At 43.3% G+C, this 23,310-nt stretch overlaps 1 protein-coding gene across 1 annotated transcript in view; it reads left to right on the top strand.

Annotated features, from left to right (window-relative positions):
• Nucleotides 1-833: 833 nt before the first annotated feature.
• The window catches only part of FBXW11 (F-box and WD repeat domain containing 11), a 69,604-nt gene continuing 47,127 nt past the window's right edge, over nucleotides 834-23,310 (top strand). The window contains exon 1 of the mRNA XM_054388907.1: nucleotides 834-866. Within this exon, the coding sequence (XP_054244882.1) occupies nucleotides 864-866 (3 nt within the window). The 5' untranslated portion in view covers nucleotides 834-863. The remainder of the gene's footprint in view (nucleotides 867-23,310) is intronic.

A 23,310-nucleotide genomic window follows, 5' to 3' on the forward strand; every position in this document is an offset into this window, starting at 1 on the left:
GACAAATCAATGTGCCAAGGAGAGCACAAGGCGAGGGGGCTTTGTGGTCTCAAAGGCATTTCCCATTGCTTTTGATTCCCCACCACCCCGCACCAAACCCCGTGCTATTTTCTCTTCCACAAACCTGCACCATAAGAAACGGAGCAGAACGGCTGTTACGCTTTTTGTTCAACTCTGCTGCCCGTGGGAACGCCCCTTGTCCTGGCGAGCCTGGCAAGACGGATGGCATTCTTCTTGGCTCCTTCTACTCAGATGCTCTGTCTCCTTTAAGCTCCCCACTCCTCCCGTCCCTCTGCATCTGAACCGAGGCGCCGTTTATGCTCTGAGTAAGATGGAGCAGTCCTAGTGTCGGTGTAGGACAGGCACCCAAGGGGACAGCGGGAGCAGCTGGGAGCCGCGGCGGTCGCTATTCCGGCCGGTATAGCCGGCGGTACGACCCTGGTGCAAAGGCACCCCTAGGCTCCTCTGCGGCCCCGAGTCAGACCCCCGCGATCCACGATAGGCCGGCCGCAGTTCCCAGGACACCCTGCGCAGGCCGCGGGGCACGCTGGGTGCCACCCTCAGCCAATGGCTGCGCGGTGCGGCGAGAACCGCCGGGAGTTGTAGTCGACTACAAAAGGCGCCGGAGCGCCTCATGCCTCTCTTCTCTTCCGGGCGCTGTGACGTCTCGTAGCACGCGACGTGCGTGCGTTGGCGCGCGCGTGCGTCCGTGCGTGAGCGCAGCCGGGGGGGGGGGGGCGGGCGGGCTGAGCGGCATCGGCGGGGCCTGGCGGGAGCGGGGCGGCGGCGGGCGGGGCGCCGCGGCAGAGCTGCCCGCCGCTATGGAGCCCGACTCGGTGATTGAAGACAAGACCATTGAGCTGATGGTGAGTGACCCCCGCCTCCCGCGCAGCTCCCACCCCTCTGTTTGCCCGCCCGCCGGTAGGCCCCAACGTCGCGCCCCGGGCCTGCGGGGGTCCGGCCTCGCCGCCCCGCCTAGAAGGTGGCTCTGGTGAGGCCCCTCTCGCCCCTGGTCCAGGTCCGCTTGGCCGACGGCGCCCCCGGCCCGCTCCTTTCTTGCCGTCGCCCCGCAGGGGGTACCAGCGCCGCTCTTCTTCTCCACTGGGCCGGCCGTCGGTCCTGCCGGCGCAGGCCCGGGCGCGGCAAAGCGCTTGGATTTCATTGAGAAAGAAAAAAAAAATAGCAACCCCATCCCAGAAGACAGAACCGGGCTGGGAGGCGCGGAAAACCGCGCCCTGTGCGCGGGTGATGAGGGCACGCCGCAAAAAGCGAAACCGAAATGCCCCGCAGCACACCGGCGGTGCGGGGCTGGGGTTCCCGCCGCTCCCCGAGCTGCAGCGTCTGATTACGGGCTGCGGCCTCCCAGCTTTCCCCCGGCCAGCCCCATCGGAGCTGGCCCTGAGCTCCCGAGGCCCACCTTGGTGGCTCTCGTGAGAGACCGGCGGGCCCGTGGAGGAGGAATACACATTTTAGCTTTCAGTGTGAGGATTTGGGGCTCCTCTAGCAGCCAGCTCGGTGCTGAGGGCAGCTCCCGTCTTCCCGGAGCGGCACCGGTGCTGGAGCTCCGGTCCAGCAAACACGGTATTATCTAACTAGACCTAATTGGTGTATTTGTTCTACCCCCTAATTAACGCTTACGCCGCTAAATTCGGGTTAGTGGAGAGGCGGACAGGCGGAAGGAGTGGAAAGAGAAGGGGGTTTGCTTTGATGTAAGCAAATCTTCCATCTCTGTAGCCAAATATTAGGAGGCCCTAATTTTGCTGCCTTTAGGGATGAATAAAATTAAGTTAGGAGCTGAGAGAGTATAACAAGCCCTAAATGTCTTCTCATTCATTTGTCATAAGCATAATTTACTTTCACATACAAAATTTCATGCAGTACTGTAAGATTAAGTGGTAAAGTGCCAAAAAAATGTCTTTAAACGCATTCTGAAGGTGAGCTGGGCTCAGTGGAGGCATTAAATGCCTTTTTTTTTTTTTTTTTTTTTTGCCAGTAAAGCTCTTGCTGAACCACTTGGTCTGGGAAATTCAAACTTTTCTCTGTGTGTTGTCTGCTCTTAAGAAGCAGAAATTAGGAAAAAAAAGAAAAAAAGGGAAACCCAAAAACCGCTTGGTGATGCCTTCAGGATTTGTTTCTGCTCCCAGAGGCCATTCTTGGCGAACCTCCCTTCCTGCTCCCCATCGATTCGGTGATGTTGTGCTTCGCCATGGGTGACATCACAGCAGCTTCCGCGGCAGCAGGGAGGATAAAGGCTGGGGGCAGCTGTGCTGATGTCCTTTACAGGACCAGCTGCCTACAGAAAAGATGTCTGCTCGATATCCGAGCTGCAAAGTGAGTCCTGGTGGCTTTTTCTTCTCCCTGGAACACGGAGGGTTACGAATGCTCCTTAGCCTGGGGGTGTGTGAGGTGCTAAAATAGCATTTGAGGCTCTAAGGTATGTTTGCCTCCCTCAACTTTCTTGTGTGTCTTTTTGCAAACACTCTCCCTTGTTGGAAGTCTCTCTGGTTTGGGGCCAAATTGCCAACGGGGAGAAGCAGATCTAACTATTGCTGGTAATTGTTCCTCCGTTTACAGCTGGACCTGGGAAATGTGCTGATGGATGCAAGTATCAATGAGGTTGTTAGATTGTTGTTACCTGGTAGGAGATTTAAGAAAGCAGTTATTCTCTCTTTCACAAGAAATTAATAATTCTAAAAATAACAAGATTAATAATTGATTCTGTAGTTTTCAGGAGAAAATTGAACTCTGTAAAACGTGGTTGACAGTCGAATTTCAGTGTTAGCGAAGGCTTGTGTTTGAGTGTGAATGATTCACTATTATCATTGACAGTCATTCCTAAAGAAGACATTTTGTGGAGGTTTTACCTTCGTGTGTGTTGTAGGAGATAAGATTCTCCAGAAGATGTGTTTAAAAACAAAGCAGAGGTGGTACTGACTGAGCTCTCAGCCAGTGATTTCAGTGTTCTAACCGAACTCTTGTATCAGTTGTTAATGCTGGTGGCAAACAACCCCTAAACCAGGGATCGCCTCAGCCTCTCAGGCTTAGTGGGATGCTTTTCTTTGTAAGAACATTGCTGTTCGCTTAAACAGGATGTTTTATGCCTCTTTTTGATACAGGGGATTTGGTTTGGTGTGCTTTGGGTACTCCATCACTTCCCTCCAGCAAGCGTGTGCTGCAGAAGTTCTGAGGAGCAAACTGTGATTCTGAGGGGTTGATAAACAAGAGCTATTGTATCAACATATTAATTGCATGGAAGTTTCAGAACATGGTGTTCTAGGCCTCAACTCTGCCTTCACTGGAGAGATCATTTGCATTTATTTAAAGAAAAATCAGTCCTGGCAATAATACTGTTCTATTTTTAAAGGCTGGGATCCAAGAGAAATATTTGAAGGTTTCAGAGTGACGTCTTTGAGTTGCTGTATGATGTTTCAGTGACTGTTCTGAAGTCACTGCCTTTCAGGACAGCTTAAGGCTTTTTGTGCCATGTTCTAATTTATGTAGATCACGTCACGTAGCCACTTTAAAGGTCCTGAGCAATGGATTCAGTGGGAACATTTCATAGCTTTCATTTGCAGATGACCTCTGGAGTCAAGATGCCCTTTGCCTGTAGAGATGAGAGATGCAAGCCCTCAAAGTTTAACCTGTGCTGCAGGGATAGGGTGTCCAGATTTAGGCATATCCAACTGGGTGGTTCATAGATACTTCCATGCTCTGTGTGAGTGGGCCAAGCTATTAGAAAAGGAGTAGTAGTAAGGGAGTAATGCAGAACAGATGGAGAGCTAGCCAAAAAATGATTGAAAGGACTCTTTCTTCCCCTGGGTTTGATTTTTCTCTGTGAAATTAGATAACTGTAACATTTTTTTTCTCTTTTAAGGAACAAAACTTTTTTCTTTCTTCAGGTGAGGTCCCAACAGCAATGTTTTATGAAGCAGGGATTTTTTACCTGGTGATTCTGTGATTTCTATATAAAATCTGTGTTGTTCAGTCATATCAAACCTGTTGTACACATCTGCTTTCAACACCTGCTAAAACCCTCCTGGTTTTCATTTGCTTAGGAAGCCTCACTGAACCATACTTCTGTTGTACCAGCAGATATTCAAATAGGGAGTGACTGCCTTTTTAGCTGTATTGAAGTGACTGTAAAAGAATACCTGAGTATGGCAAGTATGGGTTTTCTACAGGTTAAAAAGTTAGGCATTTATGAGGTGAACTGTGTGCAGCACAAGATGTGGATAGTATAAAATAAAATAATTCTGTTGCTCCCAGGCTCTTGAACGCAGCAGACACCTATGGGACATGGTAACTGAAGCAGAAAGCCAACTGTGTGTAAATTCTCACACTTTCTGGGCTTATTTTCATCTGTCTTTCCACTCTGTCCTTGGTACATGGGCTGTTAGTCAAACACAGACCACCCCCTCCACTGCAGAGCTGGTTTAAGTTCAATATCCCACTGCTCCACCGTAGCAGCATGGAAGGGATTATGGACAGACCATGCCTAGCAATAAAACTGAGATGATCTTGTTTATACTGCATTATCATTTGTATCTCAAACTTCCTATCCGTATGGAAGATACTCTTTCTAATATGCTACCTTTAGTGGTAGAACCTTGCTCTGTCTCTCATAAAAGTGTCGGGTGTTTCAGTGCCTTGGTAAATAATAAATGAAGAACTACAGTTAAATATCTTGCCAAAAGTCTTTCAGTTTCCCCTGGCAGAACTTTGATGTGATCTGAAGATTTTCAAAATGAAAAGGTAACAATTTCAGAGTCAAGTATTTCTCATAGGCCTGACTGCCAGCAACAGCCTCTCCTGTGAATCGTGCCAGCAAGTACCGGATGTTCCTTGGGCTACTGCAAGGGGAGATGGCTGTGCCCCCAAACTGTTTAAAGCTTTACCATGCAAAAAAAAATCCCAGCATTCTGTTTGGCAACTAAAATACAGCTGCTGTGTAGATCTCAGTAGGGCTGTAACACTCTGGTTTTTTTCTTCCTTGCTTCAATCATTGCAAGCCAAGCAGGCAGTTAGTTTTGTGATGCTTTTACCGTGTGTTCTCAGAGGAATCCTTCAAAGAGTTTACTTTTGTAGTTCTAGAGATACAGATGGACTGGGCAACCATCAGCTTTGCATCTGAAACAAAGAGACTACTGTTCTAGTTAAAGTGTAACTCTCTTAAATGCTTGGGAGTAAATGGAGAGTTAGTAAGACATTAGTAAACTTGTGTGTAAGCTAGTTGTGCTTTCTTCAGTAGGATAACAATCTATTTGCTTTGCAGTTATTTTGTTTTTAATCTTCAGTAGCTGAATTGGCAGAATTGAGAGCTGCATGTCAGACATTAAAGCATGCAGCTGGTGGCATGCTTGACAGCTTTATACCTGGGCAAAAAAGAGGAGTGGCTAGAGCAGGTATCTAAAGAGGTAGGGGTTTAGATGGCTGTGTTAGAAAGGCACGGATGAGCCTTTAGGGCAGGGGATGTAAGGTCTCTGCTGCTGCACAGGCTGTCAGAGCAACAGTCACTTTTCAGGGAGTGCCCATGGAAGGAAGGATGCAAATCTAAAGAGAATAGATTGCAGTGACTTTGGCAGTGGTGCAGAAAATGGGAAGGAAGAGCTTAAGAAAATGAATTGGAGCAAGACGCTGCATTTAGAGCCAGCAGTGATGACGAAATGGGGGAAGTAGACAAGCGTGGAAAGCTGTAGCTTTTGGGAAGGATTAGATAAAACAGTGGACTTATTGGGGAACTGGGATGGTGAAGGGAAGAAGAAGAACACACAAGTGTGGAAGAAAGGTTGGAAAGGGAAAACTGCAGGTGCTCCATTTGTAGGGAAAACTCTGGAATGAAATTTTTTTAGTTCTTAATAGAAAGATGCTGCAGATTCTTGCAGAGACTAAACACTAGTGTTTCACCACAGGCTCTTAAAATCTTATTTGAGATTCAGAGGCTTCTTTTGCCTCGCAGTACAGTTACATTTTCTAACGTTACTACATTTTCCAACCTTTGCAACAATGCAGAGCAAGTCAGATGCAGCAGAGAATGTTCCCTTGCTGCCTGAAATGCATGTCTGGCTTCCTGTGTGTGTGTGAGTACTGCTGGGTAGCGTTCAGGGCCACACGTTGCCTCTGAGCTCTGGCTTGGGACCTGTGCTCGTAAATCCAGCACCCAGGTGTCACTGGCATGAGATCACACCTCTGCAAGCACACTGGTATGTGCCAGCTGTTGGGTTGCTCCTTTAAAAGGTTGTAAGGCACACGTATGTCATTTCAGATGGTGCTGGTTGTATCCCTTAGGCAGAGCTGTTGAACGCTGCTAAAAATTTGGGTCACCAATGAGCATTGTGAGCAGGCAAACAAACTGCCTCCTTCCAAGCTGCACCCTTGGAGAGACTTAGGCTTGCACTTTGAAGGATGGATGTACCTTTTAATTTCATGTGTGTTTTCCAAACCACCTTCACTACCTGTTCAATCAGCTCGGTGTGTGTCTTTTGATGCATTCTGTTTTACCATGGTGGAGTTTAGAGGTCACTGTTGCTTTGGCATTTCCAGCTTCATCTTCCTATGCTGCTTAGAGTGCCTGTGCAGCAGCCTGCACAGGGAGATTGCTGATGGGTTTAAAATGAAATGGATGTTGCAGCAAACGTGCCAATGTGAGAAGGATGATGTGTGAAGGATGATGTGTGGGAGAGAATGAGAGACTGTGGTTATAAGAGGGATGCTCTGTGAGAAGTCATTTTTTTTTTTGGTGCAAGGAAGAAAAATGGCAGGGAAATGAGAATATTTACTGAGTTGTTTAACACTGATTAATACCAATACTCATGTTCCAGCTTTGTTCTCTGGTGATGTCTTCTTTCTACTAATGCCACTGTTTGTGGTGTTATATAATCTGATTCCCTGGTTTGTTTTTCATGGTATTGATAGTACTCCATTATCACAGAAAATCCACATTTTCTGGAAAATCCCTTCCTTCCCCAGTTTATTGGTGTGTTTATGAGCTCAGTGGTGCGACATATGACAGCCTGCTCCGTTCTGTGCTGCTTCCACACATTTCCCAGTATGAGTCGTGCACAACCAGATAATGCAAAAATAACTCAATGCCATTTGTATTTTAACAACAAAAAAACGCTGACTCTGTTGGGGAACTTAATCTGCTTCTCATGCAGGCTAAATTAACAATAAGAGCATTTGAAGGCGTGCTGTTTCCTCATTGCTTTGTTAATGCAGGTCCCCTCAGGAGTTGCATCCCTCTACTCCTACCCCAGGAAATTAAAAGTTTTCATTGGGGATCAAAGAGGAGTTCAGCTTCCTGGGCCCGGTGTTTTGTATGAATACAGGCAGGTAGGTGCCTGCTTGTTAGGAATAGAGACTGATGTGCTTTCTGGGTAAACTGGTAAAAAAAGCTTTTTGGGTCAACTTTATCTGTAGCAACACTACAAGGTTTTGTTTTGCTCATTGACTTGGAGGAAAACCCCAACTATATATTCAGTGTTATGTGTTGCAGGGCTGTGTTCCAAGTTTTGTACTGTTGTAGAGTTCTTGAATGTGGAGTTTCGGTACAGAAGTTGTGACACTACCTCGTGTCCTTTGCATTATGGTGAGGTCTATATTTATGTCATGATGCCCTGCATGGTGATGCCTTGTTCAAATCTTCTACCCTTTTCAGTCATGCCAATTGAAACATTTCAGACAAAAATAGCTACAGCTCTTTGAAAATCCCTACTGAGAATCTTTGCAAAGTTGTGAGTTAATTGTGAGTTAAGTTACAATTACAGCTTGTATCTGATAGAGTACCTTAGGTAATTCTGTTCAGGCACTGAAGGAGTAGCCAGGGAAACTTGATATTTGGGTTGACTCCCATCCCACCAGTACTTCGCAAAACAAAAATCAGACCTGTGCTGTAACACTTGCAAATACTTTTAAGGAATGATGATGTGTGCCTCCTTCCAACAGCCTGCTGTCTCTGTTGTGACTTAGCAAATCAGTACATTTATATAATTTGGGTAGCTGGTGCCTTACTGAGCTATATTGTACTCTCAAAATTGTGAGTCATATGCCTTGACATCTTATCGCTTTACTTGGCAGCTTTAAAAATCCCAGATTGGACATGGTGTCAGGCTTACAGTGCTGCTTTGTCCTTGAAATGTCACCATAGAGTCAACTATTGCTCCACCAGTGGTAGAAAAGCAGAGGAAGATGAAGATGCTCCTTTCTTTAGGTGGCTCTGGGCAGTCAGACTGTCCTCATTCAGACAGTTTCTTGGCACAGAAGGCAGTTGCTCTCACTCTTCTCTGAGCTGCTGGTGCTTTGAGATTTGGGACATAGTTGTGGAGGCTGAAGAAGGCTTGGTTCAGCTCTCTGAAGGGGCTGGGGAGCAGAGGAAAGGGTGAGAGACAGCAGTGGCATATTCCTTTGTGGATGTTGCAGCATTATGTTCTAGGAAACGTTGCTGTTGCTTCTGGGTGCTGTTAGGGGAACTTTTGTAGGCTGTATCTCAAATGGTTTGAAGATCTGACTGGAAGGCACGGAGTCTGGTCTCTAGGATATGCTTTCTGTTGCATGCATAGCATGGGCTTTCTGCAGGCTTCGTTTTCTCTTAGGTGGTGGTGTTAAAGCTGCTTTACATTAGTCACACTCTAAGTGTAGTGCTGAGAGCACTGGATAGAGGCCTTTTATCATCTTGCTAGCTAAGAAATTACTTTTTCTTGTCTTGGCAGTAGCATGCCTTGGCTTACTCTCTTCTAACTCTAGATTGTTTTCCAGAGACACAGCTGTAATGAAAATACCCTGATTTCAGGGCTGTCATTCAGATCACAGCTGTCTTGAAGACTCCATCTTTGTACTGCAGATACGTAAAGCAAGTCAGATCATTTTGAGTCTGGAAACAGGGAAATTATTCTTTCCACCAAAAGGCTTTAGAGGATCTATATGGCAAATTAGGAGAAATGTGGTGACCTGCTCTCGAAACCTGTTTATTACTGCTCTGCAGTTCATGGAGCAGGCTTGTGAGGTTTAAGCTGGTGGTTGAAGCTTTAGCAGTTGCTTCGTTATTTGCCTTGTAGTTTGTTCTCATCTTTCTAATCTTCGCACAGTGAGCTGTAGCACCAAACCACTTGTGCATTGGGTGATTCAGGGCAGGGGAAAGAGCAATTCTTGTTGGTTAAATCCGTTTCTCTGTCTTAGATCCACCAATCCGATGAGCCCTCTAAGCAGTAGTCAGTATGGAGTGGTAAGGTGCCTAGGCTGCCTTGGCTTCTGACAGCAGTAGGAGAACGTAATTGGGAGTTCGTTCAAGAAAGAAGTAGATACACCAAGCTGAAGATGATTGGCTGCTCTCTTTTAACAGACAAGTCTGAGAAGGAAAACCCATTCGAATCCCCTTTCATTCTGGATTGGTGGATCTGAAGCCCAGAAACAAAGTTTCAGGTAAGAAGTCACCCTGTACTATATCTTGCTGCTTCTGCTTAGATGAGTTTGTCCGCACATTCAGTATCTTGCTTTCACTGCTTCATGTCCCTCAAGGGTTAGAATGCACCAAGGTAGCTGTTGAGTTCAGAGTAAGAAAGGGCATGTTCAGTCAATACACCTGCAGTTTGTTGGGGAACTGCACCTCTGTTGTGACAGCCAGACTTAGGGGAAGTAGACCTGCCTTCTGCAGAGCTGGAATGCAGGGTCTACAGGGATAGGGGCACTAAACAAGTGCTTCATAAAACCTGCTTCTTCAAGGAGAGAGCAACCTCACCAGTGACTTCAGTGGAGTTCTCAGGTTCAGGAAAGTAGTAGCTCTCTACTTTTGATTTCTAGCTGTGCCCTTTGATGAGCTCATGAGAAACTGAGAGAACTTGTCTAGTTTTTCGCAGTACCAATTCCAGTAGCTTTATCCTGCTGAGATGCCGTTTGAGATTCTGTTGTGGGCAGCACTTGGAGTGAGCCTTTTAAATCTGCATGAGATTTCAAGCTGAAGTTCTGTTCCTAGTTGTTTTCAGAATTGCAAGGCAGGGTTTTCATGAGGGGCTTTAAAGTTATAGTGGGTTTATTTCAGAGTAGGGAAGTATGGTTGACTTTGAGGGAAGGTTTTCTTGCTACCTACAACTCCAAAGGAGGTTGGAGCAAGGTGGGGGCTGGTCTGTTCTCCCAGGTAGCAAGTGATAGGATAAGAGGAAATGGCCTCAAGTTGCACTAGGGGAGGTTTAAGTTGGACGTTAGGAACAGTTTCTTCCTTCAAAGGGTTGTGAAGCCCTGGAACAGGATGCTCAGGGCAGTGTTGGAGTCATTATCCCTGGAGGGATTGAAAAGCTGTGGAGGTGTGGTGCTCAGGAACATGGCTTAGCAGTGGGTTTGATAGCGTTGGGTTAATGATTTGGTTTGATAATCTCAAAGGTCTTTTCCAGCCTAAACAATTCCACGAATTCAGTGGTTATATTTTGAGACACAATGATCCAAGACTCTGAGATGACCATGAAAGGCTGTGGCAAGTTACCTTAAAGAGAAGTTTGGAAGGTATTTGTGTGTGTTAGGATGGAAAGCTGTGTCCCTGGCTGATAGAAAATAAAGTTCCGGGGGTTGGGTATCTGGTGTGAACAGGAGATCTGCACCTCTCCTAATGCCCAGCTTTATTGTTAGTGCTTTAATGAACTTGGCAACTGATTTCTGAAGTTAGTATGAAGCAATGTGCCTCAATTCCTCTGGGTGTTGATAGCAATGACACTGAGCTACTGGAGTCTTCTCTGCTGTAGACATGTTAAAGTGGATGTTCAGGCCTCAACATACCATCTACTGTAGAAGAAACTCTTGTAGGTGCTGTTGATCTTTTGTGTTTTTTTAGCTCTGCATTTGTCTTGCTGGCATGGTATTGTGCAAAAAAGATATTTGAATTTAATTGCTGAATACATCAATATTGAATTATTTTGCACAGGGTACTGTTGTTTCTTGGTTTGATTTTCTGAGTGCTTGCATTTTGTCTGGTTAGAGTGGAGAAGTTTTGGGCATGCTTTTTTTTTAAACTTTAATTTCTTAACAAAAATGAGAGAAAATCTAAGGGAAATAATCATTAACCTCAGTCTGACACATTTCTTGCAATCTCATCTAACATCAACCCGAATTTGTTTCGCACACCAATCAGACTGGCCTTGAAGTTAACACTGCAAAATAACATCTTCCTGTGGTGTCTTTTCTGCTCAGGGTGTGCCCTTTGCTGAAGTGAGAGAATGGGGATGGTGAAGTGAACTTTCATCTTTAAGCATTAAAATTGAAAAGAGGAAATAATTTAGAAGACACTGAGAGGAGGGGAAAAGAGGAAGCATAAATGTATACTCCGGATTTAGAGTCCTGATGTTACAGTATTGAATGTCATTTAACTTTCTGAAACAAAGCAGCCCTGTCGAAGGCCAGCCTTAAAGCTGAGTTGAACTTGAGTGCGACTGCATGCAGGTTGGAGGCTTAGTTCTTGCCCAGGTTTTGAATCTTAAGTTTCAAAAAGTAGAATATAAGTCAGCTGTCAAAGGCTGCGTGAATGTTCCTCTGCAGCATTTGATGTGTAAGCCCTGAATGGAAGCTAGCATTTGATTGTGTGCTGAGCCCTGACTTCACATGCATTTCAGCTTGTCTAGTCTAAGTGCACACTGCCTTCTCTACCAGATTTTTAGGTAGAGTTAATGTTGTTTTCAGGTTGTGTTAGGTACCGTCCTTAAAAACTGAATGCAGAAAAGAGTCTAAGACATCTCGTGACATCTTAGGCAAGTTTCAGTGTTTAACTCACTCAAAGTTTCTACCATTTCAGCTGGCAGAGCTAGGTCTTTTTTCAGTGTTTCTCTTTTCACCCCAGTTATGATTTACTACAAGCAGGTGTGCTGCTGTGGGTAGATGTATGTAACACCTCGGTTCATGCTGCCTGAGAGTACAGGAAAGCTATTTTTCTTTTGAAATGGTCTTTTTTATCTAACATAAGGTGTGTTAATAGAGAAAGAAATTATATCACACTTTTTGAAGTTCTGAAAGTGGGGGAATTTGGATGTACCTACATGAAAGAAGCAAGGGTTAATGAAGTCTTGTGTGTATTGGAAAATGTAGCTGCTTTTGGTTAACATCCAGAGTGACTTCTGTACACATACCAGGATTTTCTTCCGAGTCTTTTATCTCTTCCTGAAAACAAGCTACTGCATGTCATTGGTCTTATCCTGATGAATAAATTATAATGGAGTAAGATTGTTGTTATATTCAAATAAATCATTTAATCTTTTCTCTACTGAACCCTTATTCCTTTTGTAGCATTCATTTTGTTGTAGCAAACGCACACTTTGATCTTCAGGAGCAGAGTGGGACTGCGTTATCGATCACCCTTCTGTGAATTCATTGTCCTATCTAGAAGAACGGTGTGGTAATGAGGAGAATTTATTTGATAAATTATTTCCCCTTTGCCTTGCTTTAATTTTCCTGATTCCTCACTTTAGTATTTTTCCCCAAATGCAAGAAGCTTGAGTGGATCTTGAGTGGCTGTTGGAAGGTTGCAACATTGAGCGATTTATACTTTGAATGGCAATCATTTAGCTAAAGAGATTTTTCTGATCGAAGTGTGGCTCAGTTTTTGGCCACACATTTTTGGTTTTTTAGAATGATCTGGTGACACAGGAATAATCAAAACCATTTCACAAGTTAAAATGAGTTGGCTGCTCTGTGGATACTTATTTTTGAGACATTCACTTTTGCATTTGTAGTTTGTCGACAGAAATGCCAGAGTAAATTACGTCAAACCCAATTTTCTTGACCTGAGAATAGAGGCATTGTTAAATCAAAGCAGAACACTTGAATGCATATCTAAAACTGTGTGGGCTTTGGAATTGCATTGTACTAATGGCACTCAAACAGCCTTCCAAATCAGACACTCAAGACTAGATGTGAGATTGCACTTTGGATGTGGAAAAGGCAGTGATGTGACGGCACCGTTTGCAGCAAACTTGTATGGAGCATGTGAATACACTGCATCTCTCAAGGGACAACTTGGTTTTGTAATGAGAACAGGAGGAGTACAAAGTGCCACTATTGGTCTGATGTAAATTCTTTTTGGTTTTTGAGTACCTCAGTGAAGATCTTCAATGTTTTGCCAAAATATGCAGCGTAGCGAATGTGTTGCTGTGCCAAGCCAGGCTGTCACTTGCGGACCACATGTATTTGTGCTACGTGCATGCCCCCACACTTGGTTTCTGATTAAGTATTCACACTTAAGAGTATATTTTGACATTTTAAATTTTCCACCTCTTGCAAATATTACTCCTGTATCTAGTTGTTTCGACACTGTTCTGCTTGTCACTATTTCGAACGAGTCACTTGAGGTAAAAACACCAGGTAAGATCTGGAGGGTATCTGAGCTAGCAAAATGGGATGGAGTTTGAGTAGTTGGCCACTATTCCCTGCCTAGTGTAAAATAATACTGAAGGCCTTTGAACAGTGCAGCTGCTTTCTATTTTTATAATGTCATATTGTGGTGGTTGACTGATTTTTTGAGAAACTTAAGATCTGAGCTGGATAATAAATCTGACCTGGGAGCACATAGCTTTCAGAAACAGTCATACTGTCCTTAAGTCTAACTTTGCTTTTCAGAGTACTCCTTTTTTGCAGCATTAAATCTGAGCTAGTGGGAGATGTCTGTCATTCCCAGCTGTAGAGATGGTTTTACTGAACAGAAGTTACCCCATGGATTTATCAGTGTTAAGTGCTAATGGAAATAAGAATCAGTTCTGTTGGTCCAGGCCTAAATCAGAGCAAATGAAGCATTGAATTACCCATGTTGAACAGCAAGTGAGTTTCTTCTAACTAAAAACCTTAAGAGAATTTAGAATGAAGGTTGAAATTTTGTGGTTGTGCTTTGTTTGCCAGTCTCAGTCTCTATTCATAATCTTGTGAACACCCAGAACGTGAATTAACCTTACTGAAATGACTGAAATGATGATCAGCAGCCTGGAGAACCTCTCCTATGGGAGCAGGCTGTGAGGGAGTTGAGGTTGTTCAGTTTGGAGAAGTGAAGGCTCCAGGGAGACCTTAGAGCAGCCTTCCAGTACCTGCAGGGCACTACGAGAGAGTTGAAGAGGGACTTTTTACAGGGACTTACAGTGATAGGATGAGGGGCAATGGCTTTGCCCCCATGAGGGGAGATCTAGAGTAGAGATAAGGAAGAAATTCTTGACAGGGAGGATGGTGAGACACTGAAACAGGTTGCTCAGGGAGTCGTGGATGCCCCCTTCCTGGAAGTGTTCAAGGCCACATTAGATGAGGCCTTGAGCAATTTGGTCTAGTGGAAAATGTCTCTGCCTATGGCAGGGGGGTTGGAACTGGATAATCTTCAAGGGTCCTGTTGCAGGAGGAGCAAATTAATATAATTAGTCATGCTCCTTGGAAGAAAAATGGAGTCAGTGAGCTCCTTCATTTGTTTTGCTGCATTGCTCTTTGAAATTCTAGAATACCCCCCATGCCAATCCTTCCTGGGCTCTGCTTAGAAACTGATTTTCAAAAGCAAGGATATTTATCTATTAGGTCCATTAGAAACTAATCACAGACTACAGGCTGTATTAATTTCTTGAGCAATTTAGTGGGCTTTCTAAGATAAATGGGTCGATTAGATTTTACTTAAGGGGTGATAAAGTGTGAGGATTTTTGTTTGGATATAACTTAATTTCAAATGAACTGCAGTAAAAGGTTTCTGGATGTTTTGCAGTGCTTTAACAAAATAACAATGCTGTCCACCTAGGAGAAGTAAAAGGTGAATCAAAACTGTGGCTGATTTAGGAGCTGATAATTTGTGTGGTAGTTTTGTTTTTTTTTTTTTTTTTTTTGAATATTGGTGCCTCTATCATAAAAGTTAGCACCTGCAAAGTTGATTATTGGAAGAATGCTGCTGCATTCTTTACTATTAATGTAAGAAGCTTTTAGCATCTGACCTTTAAAGATATTGAACCACGTTCCTGTTCTACTGATACGACTAAGAATTTATAGTTTAGAACCCAAATGGCAAGCATTTGGTTTCTTAATTTTGAGGTCCAAGACTGAAACCTAAATCTTGAGATATAATTTCTGAGGCTGCACCATCAAACCAGGTCTTTGTGTGTAGAATGTGGTAGGATAAAGGGCAGTGGTTTGAAATTAGAGAAAAGTTGATTTAGATTGGATGTTAGGAACAAACGCTTTACCATGAGGGTTCTGCAACACTGCAACAGGTTGCCCAGGGAGTTGGTTGAAGCCCTGTTGCTGGAGATATTCAAGGTCAGGCTCGACAGGGCTCTGAAGAACCTGATCTAGTGGAGGATGTCCCTGCTGACTGCAGGGAGTTTGGCCTAGATGACCTTTGGGAGGTCCCTTCCAACCTAAAACATTCTATGATTCTATAATAAAAGTTAATGTATGGATCTTCGAAATGTAAGGCATCTAAAAAGGTCAGAATGTGGGTTGCTCTATTTGTCTTTATTCTTTCAGCATCAAATAGCTGTAACACCCCTTTCACCTGCTTGCTCCTCCCCTGAAGGTAGTCCACATGAGCACAGGGGTATCATGATGTGTGTTGATTAAAACCCTGCATTGCAAATTAGCTTGTTCCTTAAAATCAAGAGTTTCAGTTGCTCTTATTTTAATCATATATGGTGGGATTACCACCACATTTAGTATTGTGCCCATTGGCCAGTGTGGTTTTCCCTTCCCCAGACTTCATTAAGTGGTGCCGTGGCTCCTTGGGATCCTGAGGAAAGGCAAGTGGAAAGTGAATTTTTAAGTTCAGACTTGTTAGGCAAAAATTAGCCCTTTAATACACTATTGTGCTTTCATTTATGGCAGTTCCTATGCAAGCAGGGTCAAGCAGTAGCATGTCAGTGAAACGCACAAATATTTGCACATTCCTGTTGTAGTGTGAAGTAGAGTGCAATATTTAATTAGTGGTATTGTGCAAGATCATTGCTGCAGCTGAGTGTCCAGTGGGTTTTATAAAGCCTTTCATTCAGGGTTTCCTAATACTGTGGAAGGGTTTTTGTGTGGCTTAAACATGGCATAGAAATGGCCTCTGTCCAATGTATTTTGAAATAAATTTAAAATTCCCAAGTTCCCCATATCTATGTAGCTAGAGTAAAAGAAAATCCAGTTCCTGAAAGAAAGCATGGCCTAATAATAGTTATTTTTAGTTTCTAATTTATGGACTCCTGTAGGTGTGGAGTCATACAGATTATATGCACAGGTTTGTGTATGTGATCTGAAAATCTGAGGAGGGGACTTAGTTTTTATCGACCAATGACATTTACTGAGTGGTATGAGCAGCATTCAGAGTTTTACTGGGCCTGCATCTTTTAAAACTGTAGAAATTTATCTTGCCCTTAACAATTATCTGCAGTGTTGCACTGAATTTCCACGGTTCATTGCTACAGAAACACCATTCAGGTGTGCCAAATGAGATAAACAGGAAGTTTCTTGGATTGTATAGGCTTGTTTCAAAGCAGGCCAAGTGCAGGGTCCTATTCCTGGCTTGGGGCAATCCCAAGCACAATACTGTGCAAGCAGTAGCTTGAGATCAGTCTGGAGGAGAAGGACTTGAGGGTGTCAGCTGATGAAAAACTCAACGTGAGCTAGCAATGGCTGCTGGCAGTCCAGAGGGACAATGAAACTGCTGGAGCAGGTCCAGAGGAGGCCACGAAGGTGATCAGAGGGCTGGAGAACCTCCTTTATGGGGACAGGCTGAGAGAGTTGGGGCTGTTCAGCCTGGAGAAGAGAAAGTTCTGGGAAGACCTTAAGAGCAGCCATCCAGTACCTGAAGGGATCTACGGGAGAGTTGGGGAGGGACTTTTTACAAGGACTTGTAGTGATAGGATGAGACGGAATGGGTTGAAGCTTAAGGAGGGCAGATTTAGACTGGAGATTAGAGAGAAATTCTTTAGAGTGGGGGTGGTGAGAATGAAACAGGTTGGCCAGGGAGGTCATCGATGTACCCTGCCTGGAGGAGTTCAAGGCCAGATTGGATGAGGCCTTGAGCAACCTGGTCTAGTGGAACGTACCCACATAAGATCCAGCATCTTCAGCAACTGGTTTAACCAGTAAATATAAAAACTGGGTTGTTTTTATCTCACTGATGTTATGGTAGTTTCCTTAATGTGGGTTGACTATCTTAGAACAGTTCTGGGAAGTGAATTTTGAGGCTTTGGCAGGGTTAATTTTTCACTAGCTGAATGAAAAATCACATTTCGCTGAAGTTGAAATGAGAAACTCTTAATAGCATAAATTAAATATAAATAAAATATATGAATTTCCATATAGAAGGAAGAATAGTACAATACAGCAGAAACAGCAGGTTTGTTTTTACCTCTTTACATAAAGTATGTGCACCCACTCATCAACATGCCAATTACATCGTACAGAATTCCATATGGAGTCACAACCTTCCTGCTGGATAAGAGGAGAGGATTCCTGTGTGTTTTGGTGTTGCTAAGGTGATTCTGCTGCTTTTCTTTTAATTGCTCTCCTTAGCACCAGAGATGAAAATAAACTTTCTTTTGTTTTATTCATAAGATACCAAACAAAGAAAAAAATTTTTAACCTCTTGAGTTGCTCTGGGCTCCTTTACTGACTGGGACAAACTCACAAACTGCTTTCCCTGAGTCTTCACCTTGGTTCTTCCTTTTTTGACTTGTGTGGGTTTTTTCTTATAAAGATTTGGTATTTGTTCCAACTAACTTGGAATCCTGTGTGAAAACTATTGACAGCTCAGTGGGTGCCAGATTTTAGAGTTGGGTTTGTGCACTGCTTGAGAGTGAGGAATGAAATCCTTTTACCTAACTCCATCTGATGGCTAGTCGTGTGTGTGGTACTCTGTCTTGAAAATGAACTGGCAAGTCATGTTATGGGGCTCTAAAAGGTTTGGGGAGTCTGCATCAAATTTCTTTAGAAAAAAAACCAAAAAGGATCCCCAAAAGTTTCCTAAATTCTAGTGTCAGCAGTGTGGAGTCTAGTAGTTAAAGTTGGTTCTTTCTGGCTTGGGTGGTGGTTTGAGTAATACATGTAGTTAGGGTAAAATTCAGCTTTAGGATACCCTCAGCTGATAATTGAGCCTTTTCCCCCATTTAATCAGGACACTAGTTTGTATCTTGACTAAACAGAACTTGCTATTGCAATTCAAACTTAGGTAGGGGTTGTTCTTTTCTAAAAAGACTTCTGTTTCGAGTTGTCAGTGTCCCAGTACATGGATTGTATCCTCAGAAATTCACCTTGGCTTTGCTGTTGCAATAAGTAAGCACAAATTATTTGGGAAAGTCAAGGCAGAGTGAGGTGCCAAATCTTAATTACTGAAGCTCCTCTAGGTTTATTCTGAAGATGTGCCACCCTAATGAAAAGCTCCTGCACTTGTTCCCCAAGGGTGGCTGCAAAGGCACAAACCTCCCAAGCAATTGTGGCCAGGTTGGGTTGCTGAATGAGGAAGGCATCTTCCCCCACTGCAGCAGAACTTCTGGTGGTAGCAATATGTGGATGGACCACTGTAACAACCCTGATACTACTGGTAGGGAGTTAAATTGTTAATCTGATGACATGGATGCAAATGAGGAACATGAGATTGTTCTCCTTGCCAGACCAGAGGGATGGCTTGTTTCTGAAAAGGATCTTCAGTTGTTATTTTACCCTTGGCCACTAACCCTGTGATCACTGTAGATATAACATAGATAAGTACCCACGTTAACATACTAATGAGTTGCCTGCCTTGAGTGATTTGTTGTGGCATCTAACCGCTTCTTCTCTTCCTTCCTTTTTGTCACCCTGCAGTGTTCTGTGCCAAGGTCTTTGTGGCTAGGCTGCTCCAACCTGGTAGAGAGCATGTGCGCACTGAGATGCCTGCAGAGCATGCCCAGTGTCAGATGTCTCCAGGTGCCTTTCTTCTTTCTTGTTGTAAATGTTATGCGTATGCTGTTGAACATGTGTTTAAACTCTCAGGACTCTGTTTTAATCAAATTGTTAAGTCTGCTAAATGTTTTCTTTTTTTCTTCTTTTTTTTTTTTTTTGTGCCTCCTTTTCTGAAAGCTTCTACTTAACTGCATTGTAGGAGTGAACCTTAAGAGGGCTTTTCTATACAGTAGGCTCTTGGGGGGGTGGGAGAGCATTTGTGTTTTATTGCCTGTTTACTGAAGTTGTGATATAAGTAGCATAGTTGTGCATGTTGCCTGCTACCTTTTGCTTTCTTGTTTAATTAAAAAAAAAAATAACATAAATGAGCTTTGCCATTTCTCTTAAATTACAATGAAGTGACCAGCCTGTAATAATTTGTCTGATTTCATTTAGAAAGGATAAGCAAGCTTTTTGTTTTCTACTAAGTGTGGTCCTGGTTATAGCCTTACATTACTGTTGTTGGCATGTTTGAATGTAGAATAGTTAACATAGAATCATGGAGCTCTTTGGGTTGCTTTGTTAGCTTAACTTCTAAAAGCAAAGAACAAGGGAATGGGGGCTTACTCTGCACAGACAACCACTAAATCTCTGCTTCTTTCCTAGTAGGCTGTTTATGCTGAGCCTGCATAATTTATAGCTGGGGGAGTTGCTGCTGTTTCTTTACTGGTTTGGGAGGGATTGAGAAAGATAAAAAGGGAGATTTTGATACCAGTTAAAAATGTTGAACTCCCAGGGTGTTTGCCTTGGAGGAAATGCAGAACTGTGTGGTAACTGTGGGGCAACTGTGTGGCACTTCCTAAAGTGTTTTGGAATGTTACATTTTTAGCATAACTATTATTTAGTACTAGCTTTTCTGATAGCCCTAGTCAGTGACTCAGTCCTCAATGTGTACAAAACAACTACTTAAAAGAAATTGCTTTTTGTGAATGGAAACTTTAAAAAAAATTAGTTTTGTTTGCAGTCAACCTGTTTGAGTTCAGACAGTGGATAACCTGAATGTCTTACCTTAGGTAGGGACTGCTTATTTTGAAACCTCTTGCTGCAAAACATGGCCACTTGAATTGCCAGCAAATTTGTGTTTCAGAATTAAAAATTACTTCAAAATTCATGTTAGATTATGAACATCTTTTTCTGGTTGAACACTTTGTGTTTCCAGTTTTGAAATACTATTCAAAGAGTGTGTGTGGGGGAACCATGACTAAGATAAACATATAGATGGATAATAAAATTTGATGGAAATTAGCAGTACTTCATGGCCAAATAATGCTTATAGGAAATGCTTATAGTCGTGAAAGGGCAAAGTCGCAGAAGTTTGGTGTCTGTCTTGGGATTGTTTATAAACTAGTTCTGATACAAAAGCTTCTGACCCTCTTTCCCTGATTCTCAGGACTCACCCTCTCACTGGAAAAGTAAAACCTTTTTCAGTGGGAATTTTTTTTTTTGTGTCCTGGAATCTAACTTGTCAGTGGCCGAGGAGCCTCTCAGAATTTTTCAGTGTCCATTGTAGTTATTTTAAGATGGATAGTGATGGGATGGAGTCTAGTGGAGTGGGTCAGTAATTGGTGTAAGGCTTGTTGGTGAACCTTGATGAGAGGTGTGAGCAGTAAGCTGGAAACAGCTGCTTCTGTTCCTCAATGCAGATGTAGTCACAATCATACACTGATCTTAGTTTCATGAACGACAAGCATTGAGGGGGGTGAGCTGCTGGACTCCCACACAAGAAATTTCAGAGACTGTGTCAGCCTTAGGGCTCCATCAAACTCGGGTTCCCTGGTGCTCTAAAGGCCTTGTTTGGGACTTGCAAGGACTCCTTCATGATGAATCTGAGGACTTTTATGACTGCCCCAAGTATCTTACAAATCAGCTGTTTGGAAATACTAGTTAGCACATCATGGCAAAGCAACTCTTCTTTTTTTTTTTTTCCCCCAACCGATCTTCCTATTAAAACTATACTGCAGACAGAAAAGTCTACACAATCAGTTAAAATAACAGCAAACCTCTTTATTATGAAGCCTTTTTTTTCTTGTCATAGTATCTCTCAGTAGGTGCATAGTAGCTAGCTGTCAACTGAAAAGGTGAAATCTCAGAGCAAGCTGGGCAGATTAATTGATGCAGAATATGGAGTATGACAAATTCCTGTTGATAATACTGATTGTAAGATAAAATACTAAATAGTTTGTTCCTAATATCACTGCTTTCTACACAAGAGTTTTGGAAAGCTGTTAGCACACAGAAGTGGTGTCATACCTGCTCAAAACCCATAGCTGATGAAGTTGTTCTGTTGGGGGTGTTTCCCTTTGAAAGGGTTCTCAAACCCATCTTGTTTTCTGGAGTTGTTATGGATCTGATCTGTCAGTTGTCATGGAAGCCACATTAGAAGTACTAGTTAATTTGTGTGAGCTTTTTGCTCCACGTGCTTGTAGGAATTCAACAATCCCAGAAGATTTTAAACTCCAGCTCTGGAGCCTTCAACGCAGGAAGGATGTGGACCTGATGGAGTGGGTCCAGAGGAGGCCATGAAGATGATCAGGGGGCTGGAACACTTCTGCTATAGGGACAGGCTGAGGGAGCTGGGGTTGTTCAGCCTGGAGTAGAGAAGGCTCTGGGGAGACCTAATAGCAGCCTTCCAGTACCTGAAGGGGGCCTACAAGGAGGTTGCAGAGGGAGTGTTTACAAAGGCCTGCAGTGATAGGATAAGGGGCAATGGTTTGAAATTAGAGGAGGTTTAGATTGGATGTTAGGAACAGGTTCTTTACCTTGAGGGTGCTGGAACACAGGAACAGGTTGCCCAGGGATGTAGTTGAGGCCCCATCCCTGGAGATCTTCAAGGTCAGACTGGACAAGGTTCTGAGCAGCCTGATCTAGTGGAGGATGCCCCTGCTAACTGCTGGGGATTTGGATTAGATGACCTTTGGAGGTCCATTCCAACCCAAACCATTCTATAATTCTGGCAGGGTTAACAAATGGTGCCAAGAAAGTAGATCACTGCCAGGGCAAACACATAGTTCACTCTAGTGGGATTGCTTTGAAGCTCTCAAGAGTAGCAAGAAACTGTTTTGTGTATCCAGACTGTCACATTTCAGGATTTACTGAGGAGGGTTTCACCATCATGGTTGGCCCCTCTGTGTTGCAGGGCTTGAGCTTTCCTACTGGCTGTACCTCCTGATGGATTGTTTAGAGAGTAAGAGGGATGACTGTCCTAAGCTGATACCTGGAGCACACCTCTTGGGATGCAGTAGAGAGCCTTTCTGATTTAAATTTTGTTCCAAAACAAAGACTTGAAAAAAGAAAAATAAGTCTGCTTTTTTGTAGAACTACAACCAGGAGTAAGAAGTTTTAAATCTCTTACAAGCATCTGTGGGAGATATTTAAAACAAGAAAGGTTCTCCTTTCAGGCACGTGACTCAGTGACATCTGAAGGGGGAACCTGGAAGTGAAAGTGGCACCAGCTGCTTTTCCCCATTTCTTATTTTTAGTACCACAACTTGCCCTTCTTTGTTTGCTGAGCTGTAAACCCTCAAATAAAAACAGGCAGGGCATAAATACAAGGAGGTCTTTGTGGTGTAGCATTCTATTAGCATAATGATCATTAATAGGAATTTTAAGATGGGAAATAGAGAAGCCTTTCAGTGACTCACTGAAGTTATCTGGGAGTTGTATCTGTTATCTCTGTCTGTTGGATGTGTAGAGTAATTAGTGAATGGACCAGAAACAGGTGGGTGGAGACCCCCCTAATCTTAAATCTGGAGCCTTGTAGAATTTCTTCAGGAAGTATTCAGGGGGGTTGGACTTAATCTCTGGAGGTCCCTTTCCACCCCTACCATTCTGTGATTCTGGTATAAATTGCCAGTTCATAGTAAATGAAACTACAAGATTCTGAGGCCTTATTTTTACCTACTTGATTATCTTTAATGACGTTTTTGAACCAAGGAGTTTACTATTGCAAACTTGGTTTTGAATAGTTCCTGTTTTCATTCTCTTTGATACAGATTTGACAGCAACATTGAAAGCATACTGGTCTTTTATTTAGGTGCTTGGAGAAACTGGTTCTGTTACTAGTTGTGTAATGCAGCCATATGGATATATCATCTCCCCAAGCTTCATCCTTGTGAGGTATTGCAGTGGTTTTGAACATCCACTGTCATGCTGGCTTGGGAAATAGCTGTACCAGCCCTGTCATGCAGAGGAAAATGCCCAGTGTGCTTGATTCTGGAAGTAAACATCTCCAGTGTGATCTGAAGACTAATCATTAAGCAACAGAAGATAAGTGCTCAAATGTGGCTTTGAATTATTGCATAATATAGCATGTGATGAGATAATGCTTGGGTGATAAATTATTAGATGCAATGAAATTAACCCAGTAACCAAACAGTGCTCAGCCAGCTTTTCTTTCTCTCCAAGTCACGCTTTTTCCTTGATTTTTTT

The sequence above is a fragment of the Indicator indicator genome, chromosome 18 (genome assembly GCF_027791375.1).
Source record: "Indicator indicator isolate 239-I01 chromosome 18, UM_Iind_1.1, whole genome shotgun sequence".
Lineage (NCBI taxonomy): Eukaryota > Metazoa > Chordata > Aves > Piciformes > Indicatoridae > Indicator > Indicator indicator.